Source organism: Salmo salar, chromosome 04, assembly GCF_965601325.2.
Source record: "Salmo salar chromosome 04, fSalSal1, whole genome shotgun sequence".
NCBI lineage: Eukaryota > Metazoa > Chordata > Actinopteri > Salmoniformes > Salmonidae > Salmo > Salmo salar.
In genome coordinates, this window is record NC_138294.1 from 34,553,978 (window position 1) to 34,571,487 (window position 17,510).

Sequence of the window (17,510 nt, forward strand, 5' to 3'; positions counted from 1 at the left end):
TACGATGCCTTTGATGATAAAACCTAAAGACCGCATTCCATAGTTAGTGTTTGTATGCTGGGAGGTACCAGGGTGGAGATGGCTAGGGTATGGATAATGATGAGAGGAACCTTGTTTTGGGGGCCAGACCCTGGTTTCCACACAATGAGAACAGTCTTTATAGCAGATATTTGCTGTGAATTATTAATTTCTTTCATATAAATCCTAACCTTGTGACCCATTCCACACAGCTGTTGGTTGTCATGAACATTCAGGAGGATGTACTTTGCTATAAAATGCTGTGGCTCAAATCAGCTCGTTGGGCTCTCAATGAATCATCTTAGGGTGGTTCGTCGACCAGCTTCATTATTGCAATAATTAATCGATGTTATTAATATGTTTTGAATAAAGAAATATCCTGATTGGTGATTGACCTTGTCTCTCCTCATTATTGATTACATTTTCCACGACACAATCTACAGGTAACTTCCAAAATAATGGAAACACTTGAGTAAATAAGGGATACAAAGTATATTGATAGCAGGTGCTTCCATACAAGTGTGGTTCCGGAGTTAAATAAGCAATTTAATTTTATTTATTTTACTAGGCAAGTCAGTTAAGAACAAATTCTTATTTTCAATGATGGCCTAGGAACAGTGGGTTAACTGCCTTGTTCAGGGGCAGAACGACAGATTTGTGCCTTGGGCATTTGAACTTGAAACCTTTCAGTTACTTGCCCAACACTCTAACCACTAGGCAATTAACATCCCATCACGCTTAAGGTCATGTATAAAAGGTCATGTATATTTTGGCTACCATGGCTATGCCCCATAGCATGACAATACCTCCATCCACAAGGTAGGACTGGTCACTGAATGGTTTGATGAGCATGAAAACTATGTGAACCATATGATCAGTCACCACATATCAACCCAATTGAACACTTACGGGAGATTCTGGAGCGGCACCTGAGACAACATTTTCCACCACCATCAACAAAACGTAAAATGATCAAATGTATCGTGAAAGAAAGGTGTTGCATTGGATAGTTTCCAGACACTTGTAGATTCTATGCCAAGGTGCATCTGGCTCGTGGTGGCCCAATGCCCTATTAAGGCATTTTATGTTGGTGTTTCCTTTATTTTGGCAGTTACATGTACTATGACTATGCTCGCAGGAAAACTGAAAATATTTTCCAAACATCAGAGTAGTAGAAGTGTAGACACACAAACCTGTTAATCACAATATTTATTGTCGCTTGGACAATACAAAAATAATCACAGTAATAAATGCTAATTGTAATGGAAGCACGTTCATTGTGTTCTAGCCATGCCGTGTCATTAGTTATTGTGTAATTCTCTTTAAAGGGATAGTTTAACCAAATTACAAAATTACATATGCTTGGCACTTAGCCTGTATGCAGTCTAAGGACAAGGTGAGAGGCGGAAAATGCAGGGATATTGACTTGCATTTGGAGAGCAGTTAATCCAAATTAAAGCATGGATTGCTTTCTTACCTTGTCCACAGACTGCATACAGGGTAAGGAAACCGATATGTAATTTGGGTGACTATCCCTTTAAGTCCCAATGTGTGATTAATACCTATGTATTTACATGGTAGTTACATAGGCAGTTGTAGTGTAATTACAGTGTAAGAAATTATGTGAATCTGGTGAGGTGAATAAATCAGTGAAAGCATACAAAATGTACATCTAGCGATTTTGTAAGAGAATAATCAACATTTCTACATCACCTAAAGAAATCTACAGCAACGGGTGCTAGCTGTATTTAGACCTGGGAACAAATATTAGTTTTCTTTCAAATACTTTAGCTCTGCTCAATTGAGCTTGAATTGCGCAATGAATCCAATGGAATATTGCTAAAAGTGCAAACTCTGCCCATTTGGTGCTCCAGGCAGGCTCAATCAAACGCTCAAAGATTTAAAATATTAATTGAACCCAGGTTTGGCTGTGTCTCATCATACCATCTATGTTTGCTCAGCCATGAAGTTTGTATTGCTGTAGCATGGTTCATCGGTCTCACAGTCACTTGTGGTTTTGCCCGACCATTGATCAAAAGCCTCCAAGAAGTAACAAACACCAGGAATATCCGGTGGGAAGTTTGGCGGAAGATCCTGTCTGGTCCGGGGAATGAAGACGAACTCTGGACAATCTTTCAGCAATCTGGAAACCCAAAAGGACAAATGAACCATCTTGAATATAAATACAACGTTTTAGTATGTGCTGCAGATAGAAATGGAGGCTACGGGGCTCTCTATTCAATCAACATTGGATCCTGTTTCCTGTGCAAGACCACATAAACAATTTATCTTGTACTGTGAGAATGTGTGTATGAATTTATTGTATAACACAGTTACTGTCTGAAACCAAAAAGCAACAACTGGATAGAAAGTTAAACACGTTCTCTTGAAACACACAAACAATGTTGTTTTGCCTTCCTTACAAAAAATATACAGTAACATAATCAACCAGTACACTGTAATTACACTAGTAATAACAATGTATTAACATATTTTTACATCTTTCTTTGGTAACTGCATTTTAATAATAAGAGCAACGCAGAAATTTGTAACAATGTTGTTAATGTAATAATTACAGTGTTATTACACAGGTGCAAAAAGGACTTTATTGAAAGTGCTACCAAATACCCAGGTAATCTTTTGGACACACATTTCAGAGGCCCTACACCAGGGCTATCTTATTATTACAGTCCGAGAGAACAACCATAGCCAATCTGGTTTTCATTCTTTCCTTCCAATCAGGGACAGATTTAGACTTGGGAAACAAGGTGGGTGAACTTTATGGCCAATCAAGTGTTTTGTGAAACTGTTTTCAACTGTGCCCCTAAAGAGACCACACTGAACATCCTAGAATGTGTGTAGTAAAGACCTTAGCTTTATTGACTATGACAAATGTTGGGTAGCCAAATCAGGGTTCTAATTCTATGCCCAACAGTGGACGTAGTGTAAGTACGAAGAGTAAATAGTACAGATCCAGGCAAGACCTGTTGACACCATAGGGTTTAATGGTCTATCTTCTGATGAATGCCAGTGCATCTTTCATTATCACGGTGAGTTATAGGTAGCGTGTCATTTGAAGAACACCACACAAAATATCATTTACTGTGTGACTTTTGTGATAAACAGTGTGATCCAAATTAATGAGACATTAAAATTAAGACATTATAAATACATACATGCTAATGACCAACGATACATTATAACCACATCATAATGATACATGTGATCATCAATGCAAAGTGTAAACACAAGACTCTTCAAAACATATTTTTTTATATAAAACATTAGCTAGTGGCTGAGCATAGGGAGATCTGGCAGTGAAATTAACTATAAAATATTTTGCTAGTGCAGAAGTGTTAAGTCACCTGTGGGTTGTGGGGCTAACGTTGATTCTTCTAGGTACGCTACAGGACTCAAACTTATTTGCCAATGTGACGTTGTTGCCAAACAGACAATAGCGCGGCATCATCACGCCAACAACACCGGCCAGAACTGAGCCAGTGTGCAGGCCAATTCTCATCTGTAAATAAAAAAAGATAACTTGTGTTGAGGGAAAAAACTGCAACATTAAATCAAAGCTTCGTTGATTATATTAAGTTTTCCTTTGAAGTGACAGCTATAAAGTGAAATCAACTAAAATCCAATATAAATGTTTCTGTATTCGAAAAGTAAAGTTCACCAAGGTGATTTCAAGGAACAACAAATTGTGATTGTTCTTCAAAGACTGTCTTGGAAATCACAATCAAGTCATTGCAACTCCTATCTTTTGGGGAAATCACATTTTGACTAGTAAATATAATTTAAATGTAATTTGATGATAATAATTCAAGAACATTTCCCATGCTATCGGCTGTGATGCTTTATGTGATATAACCTTATCCACGTTCTACTTCTGAATGGATTATTTTGCCAAATTATTACTTTGATTTATTGATTGAATTTATATAGCAATTTCCAGATGCTCAAAGCGCTTTCATAGTAGGGAGGAAACTCACCTCATCCACCACCATCAATGTGTGGCACCCACTTTGGTCATGCAAGGCAACCATCAGGTAGCATGGTGTAGAGGTGAGGAGTGATATATGCCAATTAGGAATGATAGGGATGATTAGGTGGCCATGATGGAAATGAGGCCAGGACACCCCTACTCTTATGATAAGTGCCATGAAATTGTAATGACCACAGAGTCAAGATATCCGTTTAACGTCCTATCCGAAGGAGTAGGGCAGTCCCATAACTGACAGCAGTTATGTGTGTTCTCTGTGTATTCTAGAGGTAGCAGCTTAGACCGCTTGACCACCCAGACCACAAAGTTGTACTTTAGAAGTTACTTGAATGTGATTTAGGCCTACTTTTTGGAGCATGTTAACCAGAGGGGTATACAAAGCAGGATCTATGCGTTAGCCAGCTACTTTGGAAAATCACCCAGAAATAACTATAGATTTTCTAGTTCATTAGAGGAAAGCTAAACTTAGATGTGTTTTTGGTTGTTTAGTATATAAGACAATGCACATTTAAAGCTTATCTTCCTAAAGAGCTGGCTAACTCCTTGATCCTGCTTTGTAGTATACCCCTTGTTTTGTGTTCAATGATGCTAATGCTAAACTGTGGCAAAGTGAACGAATCCAAATCATGGTTTGGGTCAATAATCTGTGTTCTAGGTATTCATAAGATGGGGTCAACTACCTCTAAGCTTTCAATATAATGTAAAATGTCAAATAATATATCAAAAGACAGGAACAGCTGCAGTTTTCTCATTATAATCTCCAAATTGGAGATGTTGATGAGCCACTGTCAGGTTGTTAGGGAGGTTACTAGCCGGTCTGACATCTGCCCATCCTCTTGACTCTGCAGGTCACACAATACACAGTCTCCCACAACATCTCTGTCTCTGCCCATCAACAACTGGACTCATTCATGCTATATCTCTGGACTTGTGGGTTGGTGTGCATGACCAAAGTGAGTGTGACATGTATATACTGTATATACTGTATATAGTGTGACTGTGTATATACTGTAATTCCTGCTTGTTGTTCTTATAGTTGTTATATGCTGCCTTTGTGTATAGCTGTATTGTAATATGTGCAGGTATCATATACATTCATACAGTCCTTCCCTTGTTAATAACCTTGTTACTCTACTTGTGCTATCACTTATCGCAGGGGTTCCCAACCTGGTGGGGCACCAACGTTTCACTGGGGGTAAAAAATTACTACAATTAGTAATAATAATAAAATAGCTAATCATTTACAATTCACGATTGTTTATACTGATCTAAAATTATGCGTAAATCTGCGATGCTTTTGGCAAGAAACAAGCGGTAAAATGCCAGAGGAAGACACAACTTTGATGCCAATGGGAATATATTTTGTTTGTCTCTATGATATTCAGAAGTTGAGCTACAACCTTCTAAAGTCGAGGAGTCAAAGAAATTGGACTTTGCTTGGGAAGTAATCTTATACGATGTGTGACTGTCGCTATCAATTAATCTATTCACTTTCTGAAAAAGAGAACATGTACAATTAAATTGAGGGTTTATATAAATGATCATAATAAAACATTTGGTAGCGGAAGAACATTTGGGTAAATCGGGTCTAGAGTTCCATATCCATTATTATTATTAGTAGTATTAGTATTATTATTATTATTATTTAGCCTACCTAAAAGATGTAATGAGTTTTGTTAAACTACGTAGAATTGCAGGGAATGAGCTTCAAAACAACAACATTGTCCTAGGTCCGTCAAGTTAAACAAAATCAATTATAAAAGCTGTATTTAATATAGGCTATCTCAATAAACATGAATTAATCAAATGTGAAAAGGGGGGCCCTGGGGAAAAATGTTGGGAACCCTTATTGCATTGTGTACAGTGTATTCATTACCTCTGTTTCTCCTGTTTCAGAACCATTACCATTCTTCATCCCCATGTACATCTCCGTCTGTGTGTGTGTGAATAAAATTCCTTGTGTGTAACTCTGAGGTTGCCTCATCCCCCCTCTTAACGGGGGAGGTGCTAGCGTGTCATAGATCAGCACAAACGGAGAGTCACTCTCTTTCAGATGAACAATATTGTCATTCTAGATATAAACAAAAAACAGCTACCAGGGAACAACTTTGTCTACATCTTGAGTAAATGGTGTAACAGTAGAAAAGCCTGAAAATCAGTTTTGTGTACAAAACTCTCTTGTCCAGGCAACTTCTTGTGCAACTCAGTGCCATTCTGAAAAGGGCTTTCCAATGATGGTTTCACACTGTGAAGAAGGTAAGCCGTAACACTCACCTTGATTGGCTCACCAGTGGGCGTCCTGACCTCATCGGACAGCTCCATCATCTTCAGCGCCATGAGGGCAATCTGCACTGCATGAGTCTCGCTCTCCTTGTGCAAGCCACCGGCCACACAGTACGCATCACCAATAGTCTCCACCTAGATACAGTCGAATAGAATAGTTTAATATCCCATAGACAAACTACATGGCATACAGTTAACTTCCTCACAAGACTTGTATAATATCAGATAGCATAGATCAGAGGGAACCGTTCAACTTTTTTTTTTTTTAAGATGTGCCCCCATTGTCTACAGACCCTCTGATCTTAATTTCTACATTGACTGTACAGAGAGAGAATAGTTGTATAGTTGTATGATGTATGCATAGGACTTTAAGTTGAATGATTGTTTTTCTAGCCCTCTTAATTCCTTGATTTGTGTGTTAGACCTTTCCAATTCATATACTCCTAATGAAAAGCACAAGTAATGAAAAACACGTCAAGTGAGCAAAAACTACTGTACCTATTTTAATTTGTCACACAGTCTTCCCCCACGGGTAGATGTTGACACATTCGAACACAAACACATTAAAACAATCATCAGGGCCAATTTAATCAGTGTGAATTAGAATCAAAATAGTTATTCTGAGAGGTGTTTATGTTTTACTCCGGAGCAGGAGAGCACTCGACAGTGTGGTGGTGGTTAGCAATGTGCGGTAAAAGTTGATGTTCCAAATGGCACTCCATATAGTGAATTGTAGTGCACAATTAAGGGAATAGAGTGCCATTTGGAAAGCAGACAAAATCTATTTTTGGACCGGGAATGGAAACAGGTCCTAAAGAAACCTCTGACTTCCCAGTACTTTACGAATGATCCGTCAGACATGCTGCTCTCCTCTGTTATACTTCAGTGACACACTGATTACATTAGCCAAACTCCCCGCAGATTACAGGACAGTTGGCTGAGAGCAAGCAAGTTTGGCCATGAGACAAGTACAGTCTGTTCTTTAAGAAATATTAAACCTAGATAAAATGGTGGAATTGTGTCATTTTTTATCCAAGACTTGTGTAATCTATGAGAGAACGCAACGAAAATAACTTTTCTACCATGAACTTAAAGTACTTTTGTCCCTAAATCACATAACAGTCTCATCCTGACAAGGTCAAAAACAACCATGGTCTTTCCCCTTTTTGGAGCCTGTGCATCTCTTTTATATTGCAGACTCTTATTTTGGAGTAGACATTTTTATTATTGATGGACTGTTAAGAATACACAACTATTATTCTCTCTAAATTGCTTTGGTCAAGACATAACTGTTAAGTATTGTCTATATTAATACATTAACAAATTATTGCTAAATTATGCAAAAGAAAGAAGTAAACAAGCCTCCACTCTCAAATGATTCATATCAGTTAACACATTCTTATAAAACGCTATCGAAGAGCAACATAAGGCATATCTAACCTTATTACCTCCATGGCTAAATTAATTCAAATGAAGCCGTATTCATGATGGGATGAACATAATATGGAAATGCCAGCAAGGGTCTGCAATCAACAACATAAATTGTTGTTCTAAAAATAATCTGTTGATATAAACATAATATTATATAGAGGGCCTTACCTATTCAATCCAATCCCGTAACGGGTTGTGGAATAAGACTAAAGAAACATTTTGGGCACATTTGGAGTCCATTTTCCCAATAATGTTCATTTTAGCTGTTACACTGTAAGGCACTTTTTGCTGTTCCATTTCAACTGCTGTTTAACTGCTGTTTTACTGAGAAATTATATTATATCCTGGTATTTTCTGGTACTTAATTCCACACAATTGATAACTGCATTGTACCAAATGTTGCGTAGTATTTCAATTAATTCAAGCGATCCCCATAAACAAATATATTCTGTGGTTATTATTCTGAATTTAGTTTCACCTTTATCAGTCCAAGTAATTACCAGGCACTTTGTAAAATAAACCACTATACAATGTTTAGTTTTATCTGGTAAATCCAGTTTTGATTGAGAAGTTCCCTGAGTTTCCTTGGGCCTTGCTGTAACACACACCTTGTATACATCCAGCTCCCCACAGTGGTGGTCAAAGCGTGTGTACAGCTCGTTGAGCATGGTGACCACCTGCATAGGTGTGCAGCGTGAGCACACGGCCGTGAAGCCCACGATGTCAGAGAACAGCATGGTGACATGCTCAAACTCCCTGGCATCCACTGTGTGGCCTTGCCAAAGTTCCTGGGCCACCGTCCCTGGGAAAATGGTGAAAAGCAGATCCACCGTCCTCTTTTTCTCTTCCTCCAGGGCGAGGTGAGCATGCTCCAGGGCCGCCTTGGCCTTGCCTAGGCGCTTCTTCAAGCCGTCCTGGGCCTTGGCCTGCTCGCCCACCAGGACTACGTCGCGCAGGGCATTGTGAATAGGGATGTCAGACAGGTAGAGGCCCCGGCCAGTCAGCTCCTCCAGCTTGTCTACGCATGGCGATCCCAGGAAGAGGATGACATTGGACTCTGAGATGTAGATCATCTGGCCTTTCAGGTCCATGAGCTAGAAGAGAGGAAAATAAGACATGAGATAAATGTCTGTCTGGATATTTTGCTTCCACTGGTCCTGGGGCCATTGTCAAGGTCAACGGCATCATGAACTACCAAGTACCAGGACATTTTAGCCAAAAACCTGGTTGCCTCTGCCAGGAGGCTGAAACTTGGCCTCAAGTGGATCTTCCAGCAAGACAATAACCCCTAGCACACATCAAAATCCACAAAAAAAAGGTTGATTGGCCACAAAATTAAAATGTTGCAATAGCCATCTCAGTCTTTTGCAATGGCCATCTCAGGACATTAACCCCATTGAAAACCTGTGGCATGAATGGAAGAGGGCAGTCCATAAGCGCAGACAAAGGATATCAAGGGTCTAGAAATATTCTATATGGAGGAATGGTCTGAGGTCCCTCCCAATGTGTTCAATCTCATAAAACATGTAAGAAAAAGTCTCAGTAGCCGTTATCCTCGCAAGGGGAGGGTGGCGGAGTATGGAAAACAGTGGTGCCAATAATTTGGACCCCTATCTTTTTATGATTTGTTTGTATTACTTGTTAAACAAAATGTATTTCTCTGAGCAATTGTATTAGTATAAAATAATATAATTTGCACAAAAAAATGTGCATACAATATAGCTAAGTATTATTTCTCAGGTTTTGTGTAGAAATATATTTCCATCCCTGTTAGTGAGCATTTCTCTTTGCCAACATAATCCATCCACTTGACAGGGGTGGGAAGAAGCTGATTAAACTGCATGATCATCACCTTGTGCTGGGGGACAATAAAAGGCCACTCTAAAATATGCAGTTTTATCACACAACAATGTCTCAAGTTTCTCAAGTTTTGAGGGAGTGTGCAATTGGCATGCTGACTGCAGGAATATCCACCAGAGCTGTTGCCAGATCATTTAATGTTAATTTTTCTACCATAAGCCACCTCCAACGTCGTTTTAGAGAATTTGGCAGTACGTCCAACCGGCCTCACAACCACAGACCTCGTGTAACCACACCAGCCCAGGACCTCCACAACCGGCTTCTTCACCTGCGTGATCGTCTGAGACTAGCCACCCAGACAGCTGATGAAACTGTGGGTTTGCACAACCGAAGAATTTCTGCACAAACTTTAAGAAACAGTGGCAGGGATACTGATTTGCATGCTCATCTTTTTTTATCCCCAATTTCATCATATCCATTTGGTAGTTACATCGCTGCAACTCCCGTACGGACTCAGGAGAGGCGAAGGTCAAGAGCCATGTGTCCTCCCAAACACAACCCCGCCAAGCCACACTGCTTCTTGACCCAATGCACACGTAACCCAGAAGCCAGCCACACCAATGTGTCGGAGAAAACACTGTACTGGCGACCGTGTCAGTGTGCATGCGCCCATGCGCTACATCCGGCCAGCCAAACCCTCCCTAACCCAAACAACGTTGAGCCGTGATGAGATCCTGAGGCCCATTGTCCTGCCATTCATCCACCACCATCACCTCATGTTTCAGCATGATAATGCACAGCCCCATGTCGCAAGAATCTGTACACAATTCCTGGAAGCTGAAAATGTCCCAGTTCTTCCATAGCCTGCATACTCAGACATGTCACCCATTGAGCATATTTGGGATGCTCTGGGTCGACATGTACAACAGGGTGTTAGTTCCCGGTAATACCCTGCAGCTTCGCACAGCCATTGAAGAGGAGTGGGACAACATTCCACAGGCCACAATCAACAGCCTGATCAACTCTATGTGAAGGAGATGTTTTGCGCTGCATGAGGCAAATGGTCACACCTAATGAATTTATTTCAATTGACTGATTTTCTTATATGAACTCTAACTTCCCAAGCTGTCCCTCATACCATCACGGTCACCTAATCATCCCTAGCTTACAATTGGCTCATTCATCCCCGTAACTATTCCCCAGGTCATTGCTGTAAATGAGAATGTGTTCTCAGTCAACTTACCTGGTACAATAATGGTAAAAAAAAAATGATAAACTCAGTAAAATCTTTGAAATTGTTGCATGTTGCAATAATTATTTTGTTCAGTGTATTTACTTGATACAATTTTGCTCATCTTTGTCCAGGGTGCCAGTCATTTTGGACATGACTGTAAGTATTGTCTTTAGTTGTTCAGGCTCTGGACACTACTTCAAGGTACACAAAGGAACAGATCTGATTAAATCATCTGTCATTGAATGGCATATAATTGCCCAAATTACTAATCAAGGGTGAGTTTGCCAAAAGCATTGTAGCTAATGTAGCTAGATAGCGCGAAGTGAACAAAATTCTCCAATTGAAGTACTTCGTAGTTCTATGAATGGTCTGACTCACTGAGAGAAATAAAGTGTCACAATAACTATGAAGCTTTCAGGGAAACTCACCCGGTGAATAGTTAACTTTGTATATGTTTTGACCTGACCTGACTTTCTTTTTACTGCTCTAAATAGTTGGCCATAAATAGAGGTTGTAACATGATTATATCAGCATCCTCATGAGAGACTTTGATGGGTGAACTGATTTGACATATTGCCTTCAATTAAACCTGGTCTCAGAGCATTTTGTATTATTCTGTATGTAAATTCAAGATGATTTAATATGATATATTACGTTTTGTATGGTATGTATTCATTTCTGGATGTCCATCACCCATTTTGTATGATATGTTACGAATTACAATTCATGTTATGTTACGAATTTGTAAATGTACAATATGTTACAAATTTGCAAAATGTACGATATGTTACAAATTTTCAAAACGTATGATATTTTTCGAATTCCAGCGAGCTGGCTAACATTTGCTAGCTGGCTAACATTAACTAGGCTAGGGGTTAGGGGTTAAGGTTAGAGTTAAGTTAAGTTTAGAAGTTAGGTTAAATGGTTAAGATTAAGGTTAGCTAAAAGGACTATGGTTAGCGAAAAGGGTTAAGGTTAGGGTTAAGGGAGGTGTTATCTAACATTCTAAGTAGTTGCAAAGTAGTAACTAGTTGAAAAGTTGCTAATTAGCTAACGTTGTCTGTAATGAAATACGAACTTGCAACCTTTGGGTTGCTAGACGTTCGCTTTATATGCCTGCCCATCCACCCTGACAAGCACCCTACTTTTGTTTTTTGCCTTAAGTAACCATCTGTCTTATGTAACCATATCATACTAATTTGAGTGTCCCGGATTTACATTTACTATATTACATCTAGTCTATGAGACCCGGCTGTCCAATTCCATCCTGGGCTTATGTTGTTCTCTACCTCAGGGGGAGCATTCCGCTAATTAGCACATAATAATTAACAATGCAGCATTTTGCCTTTCTGAAGGGCTATTTCTAACATCAAATCTGCATTTAGACAACCTTCGATTCCTTGTGAGTCATTCGTCTCAACTCCAAAGGGTCATATCTAGCAGACCTGAGTTCAAATGGTTTTGGAAATCAAAGACTGAGTCTTTGCTTGAGCCCACTTCCTGCGGAATCAACAGAAAGTGGATGTTTCAAGGGATATAGTATTTTCCACCTAACTTTCCACTGAAAAACGATAGTGGGAACTCCGCTCAGGCGTCTTTCTACGACTGCTACGTTAGGTTAGCTTAAACCTGACTGGACTGCCGAATGGGCGGGTTTGCATCTTTGGGACTATTCCATTGGTTCCATTGAACCAGGCGAGCTCAATGAAGCATCACTCAAGACTTCAAATACTATTTGAACACAGGTCTGATATTCAGTCGAAATAGGGTCATACCCTCCCTGTGTCATCGGCCATGGAGCCACCTTGGTGCTTTATCCGAATGATGAACTGTGTGTTCAGCATAGTCAAGATGCCTCGGAAGGTGCACCTGATCTGGGGCGTGACGATGGCAAAGTGCTCCAGGAAGGCAGTGGGCCGCCTCAGGCCGTCCTTCCGGCTAAGTCTCTTCCGGAGGCCATCCCCGATTTGCAACAGACCCAGGTCCTGATCCAGAAAGAGGTGGAAGGGGAATGTGGAGGAGAAGAGCGAGGTGGGCATGGTCCCAACTGACGTGGCCCTCATGGGACTGGGGCTCAGGCTCTTGGCGTTCTTCACCACCACCGAGTAGAGCAGGCTGGGCTGCCGGGGCCCAGCCTGAAACTGCAAGGGGCCTATGCTCTCCTTGGTGCCTCCTTGAAGGTCCATCTCCATGTCCATCAACACCTCCACGGTGGTGTCGTAGAGCAGGCGGGCGGCCGCCTTGATGACCCCAGGGAAGAAGAGCTCCGTGGTCTGCCTGGGGTTGAAGTAGTAAACGGTGAGCAGACCCAGATCCTTGTCCAGGCACAGCACCGACGCTTCTTCATTGTTTACATAATCTGTTCTCCTGTCTGGTTCGGCTTGCAGAGCGGCTGGTGCTAGCGGGTTTGGGCTGCAGCTCTGTTTCAACAGGACGTTGAAGCTGTTCAGGAAGTCGCTGAGGGCTCCCCCCACTACCCGCAGAATATGGCCGTCCTCGTCGAAGCACGTTTGGAACAGCTCCTCGCCAAGGGAGACTTTCAAAGCGTCCATGTGAATACCTGGTCGTAAAAGGAGGGCAAAACACTTATTCAATGTAATAGAATAGAATTACACTATGTAAATAAAAAATGAAATACAATACTGTATATTAGAATAGAAAATAATACAAACGAATAGAATATAACATTTTTATTTTCCACACAAGGTAAAAAAAAATTGCTTTTTGTTTCACAGAGGCATGAATATAACAGATGTTAAAAACATCCAAAATGGAATAAAAGCAACTCATGTTCAGTGTTGTTTGAATTCAATCAGCTTTACAATACCTGTTTTTAGAGAATAATTCTTCATGATCTCCATTAAATTCTCTGGTCGATCAAAGCTCCTATCTTGACAGATGTCTGCGTAACACACGGAAGGGCTGTGGACAGAAATTATATTAGTATTATATTAGTAAGCACTGCACTCCCCATATTAATAAATGGGTCTAGATATCGTATTCCTTGAAATCCCATGCATGTTATGAAAAAAAGTTTCTAACCTACGGTTTGGCTATTTTTCCTATTCCTTGTGTTGCCTTCAAAGCCATCTTGCTGATTGACCATATACAGGTCGTGATACATGGTGCATCCATGCATGGAATATAGTCAATAGGTCTTCAACAAGAATAATATCGGAACGCATTCAATTGAACTGAACATTGTCATTTATTATAATCATGACCTTTGACAATAATTAAATATCAGGGCAGCATAGTAAAAAATCATTAATTTCGCCAACATTTATTGGACTTATTTCTTACCATTTCTTGTCTAACGTATGCTGTTTCATCATTTGCAGAAAGGCAGTATGCAGTCTTTGAAACTGTAAACAACAAGTCGAGAAGTTTATTGACAAGATATTTGTATAAGAAATCTTATAGTTTGGCCCATTGCAATCACATCAACACAACAGCAAACCAATCATTTGGTTCGAGATAAAACCAGCAAAACAGACGTTTTTTTTGTTCCGAACTGTACATGTTCCACGGTGTAAACTGCTCTCTTCTGAGACTACACTCAACAACAGTGCACAAATCAATTCTGATGAATGTTTTGAGAAATTGCTTTATTGTAGTACAATCTCAATTTACCTCCGGACATGCCAATTTGCGGATGCTCTCCCCTAATGAATGAAGATTGACTCTAGTCTTGCTTGTCTTCCTTTGAGGTAGCACCTCCGATACATTTCCATGCACATCCTTGGAAATTGCCAGTACATCCCCGGTATGGTCACTTGTACATTCCTCAAAGTCTCCGGGTTCGTCCATACGACCGATACCGGAGAACGGGCATTCTCCAGAGATTTTCAGGTCTTTCAATTTTGCGCAAAACATTCTTAGTGCTTATCCTCATCTCTTGGTTACATGCAAATGTCTACATTTTGGACACGCAACTCCTGTCTCAGTTGGAAACTCCATTCCCACGTCATGGCATTCGCAAGGGAGCGAGGAGAAAAAAAAATGTATTATTTTATGCGCATCCTCTCTTGTGGACACCTGTCTTTCTCCCTTTCGTATGTTATAAATGATCCGCACCTACGCCAGCAACCACATACAATATTAATAGTAAATTACATGGGCAAAAGATGAGTGAAATACCATTATCACAAACCAATGAAAACCGACAGAAGAGTCGACCTGGCCAATCGATGCGCGAGTAGGTTGGGCTCTTAAAATATATATCAGTATGAAATGCCTTGTAGACTACTCCGCCCGTGCAGTGGACGGTTAGAGTTGGTTGATGATTTGTGCGCAATACCGTTAGGCACGAATGACTAACTGTGACTTGTCAATGGTATTTTGTTGTGACACCCCGAAATACAGGCTTTTAATTCAGGCTTTTAATTATTTTAGTAAAGGTATTTATCATGACGGACGGTATTATGTTTTTTGTTTTTACAGGCGTGCGTTTAAACGCATATTCTAGGCCTACACGGCGAAATTCCATGTTGATGTCAAGGGGAAAATCGGGTTGGAGATACGATTAACGTTTTGTTCTTCCAGCACATATTTGTAAATCCATTTTACAAATGATGGTAGTCCTATATACTATTCATTTTACACCATTTTTAACAGAATTCCTATTTCCCATAGCAGGCTAAACATCCATCCCAAAACTGCGTATAGTAGGTTAGACATGACAGAAGCATGTTGCATAAGATTTCCCATTACTGCCAAAGTGTAATAACCAAATTCACTAATACTGCCCAGCCATGGTTTACTTAACTCTAATTCTCATTTAATGTGCTTATAATATTGTACCTGTAATAATACATAGGCTACTTTAATTGAATTGCTATTTGCTGGTAGGCCTAAATATATATTGTGTGGTCAGACTTGATCTTATAGAACAATAACATACAATTACATTGCAAGAGTTGAACACAATTTGAAGTAGCCTATAGGCCTATATTTATATCTCACAAAAATAATATTTATTTTGCTATTATATCACCCTCACTAACGTTTACAAAAATAATATTTATTTTGCTATTATATCACCCTCACTAACGTTTAGCAACAGGGAATCTGTTGTACCCAACAAATATCACTACATCTAGAAGCCTACAGGGGAGAGCCTTATCAGTAAATTGCCTCATAAGATTTTGGTTCTAAAATGTTCACATTCAGCAATGACAGTTATCCAATGGTGTAGGCATCTTGTGATTCAAGGAGAACTGTATGGGGACTCAAGACAGTAGACAGACAGTAATCAAATTAAGACTCTTTAATCTCTTTCAAGATTCCTTTTAAGGTCTATTTAAATTGGAATTTATTACAGTTTACAAAATAACATTCCTATTGTAAATAATATGGTAATATATAACACACAATAACCCATATCTATCAATGAATCACCAACATGTAAGCTGTAGCAATGGCAAACCATTTGGACTGTTTTACTTATTTCCCCGTAACTCTTTGCTATGTCAGCTTTGAATTACATCAGTGACCCTGGTTGCTGTGGAAACGCCAGCAAAACCCAGAGTACATTTTATGGGGTTTAGACGGAATGAGAGAAGATGAGGCAGGACTAGAGAGAAGTGAGTCTTCCAAATTGGGCACAAGATGCTTACTCTTTCTTTTTACAAGCCCCATTCAACATCCCTTATTTTTATCCATGTCTATTACACCACAGGCTTTCCTTAGGTCTTCTCTTGGAAAACAGAATTACCAAGGATAAGAAGTACGCTATATGCATTCGGAAAGTATTCAGAACCCTTGACTTTTTCCACATTGTTACGTTACAGCCTTATTCTGAAATTGATTTAATTGTTTTTTTCCCCTCATCAATCTTCACAGGATTCATAATGACAAAGCAAAAACAGGTTTTTAGAAATGTTTGCAAAAATAAATAAATGAAGTATGACATTTACATAAGTATTCAGACCTATTACTCAGTACTTGTTGAAGCACATTTGGCAGTGATTACAGCCTCTCGTCTTCTTGGGTATGACGCCACAAGCTTTGGCAGACCAGTATTTGGAGAGTTTCTCCCATTCTTCTCTGCAGATCCTCTCAAGCTCTGTTAGGTTGGATGGAGAGTGTCTCTGCACAGCTATTTTCAGGTCTCTCCAGAGATGTTAGATTGGGTTCAAGTCCGAGCTCTGGCTGGACCACTCAAGCACATCCAGAGACTTGTTTCGAAGCCACTCCTGCATTGTCTTGGCTGTGTTCTTAGGGTCGTCCTGTTGGAAGGTGAACCTCTGGAGCAGGTTTTAATTAAGGATCTCTCGGTACGTTGCTCTGTTCATCTTCGCCTCAATCCTGATTAGTCTCCCAGTCCCTGCCGGTGAAAAACATCCCCACAGCATTATTCTGCCACCACCATGCTTCACGATAGGGATGGTTCCAGGTTTCCTCCAGACGTGACGCTTGGCATTCTGGCCAAAGAGTTCAATATTGGTTTTATCAGGCCAGAGAATCTTGTTTGAGAGTCTTTAGGTGCCTTTGGCGAACTCCAAGCAGGCTGTCATGTGCCTTTTTCTGAGTGGCTTTCTTCTGGCCACTACCATAAAGGCCTGATTGGTGGAGTCCTCTCCACAGAGGAACACTAGAGCTCTGTCACAGTGACTATCAGGTTCTTGGTCACCTCCCTGACCAAGGCCCTTCTCCCCCGGTTGCTCAGTTTGGCCGGGCGGTCAGCTCTAGGAAGAGTCTTGGTGGTTCCAAACGTCTTCCATTAAGATAGTGATG

At 40.2% G+C, this 17,510-nt stretch overlaps 1 protein-coding gene across 1 annotated transcript; it reads right to left on the bottom strand.

The window, feature by feature from the left end:
- Window positions 1–1,210: 1,210 nt before the first annotated feature.
- LOC106602731 (guanylate cyclase soluble subunit alpha-1) lies at window positions 1,211–14,969 on the bottom strand. Its single transcript, XM_014195552.3, has 8 exons — window positions 14,406–14,969; window positions 14,076–14,137; window positions 13,600–13,694; window positions 12,548–13,332; window positions 8,347–8,832; window positions 6,299–6,442; window positions 3,384–3,538; window positions 1,211–2,161 (listed from the first exon to the last, which is right to left on the bottom strand). The coding sequence occupies exons 1-8, from the start codon at window positions 14,646–14,648 to the stop codon at window positions 1,966–1,968; spliced, it is 2,166 nt and encodes a 721-aa protein (XP_014051027.1). The 5' UTR covers window positions 14,649–14,969; the 3' UTR covers window positions 1,211–1,965.
- Between the last annotated feature and the right edge of the window lie 2,541 nt (window positions 14,970–17,510).

What these genes read in the sequence shown, in the direction of transcription:
- LOC106602731 (XM_014195552.3), bottom strand. Translation starts at nt 14,648, where the DNA reads ATGTTTTGCGCAAAATTGAAAGACCTGAAAATCTCTGGAGAATGCCCG. An exon ending in TGGCCGATGACACAGGGAGG is followed by an intron (nt 8,833 to 12,547) that starts GTATGACCCTAT and finishes CCTCTCTTCTAG; the next exon opens with CTCATGGACCTGAAAGGCCA. An exon ending in GTTAGCCCCACAACCCACAG is followed by an intron (nt 2,162 to 3,383) that starts GTGACTTAACAC and finishes TTGGGTTTCCAG; the next exon opens with ATTGCTGAAAGATTGTCCAG.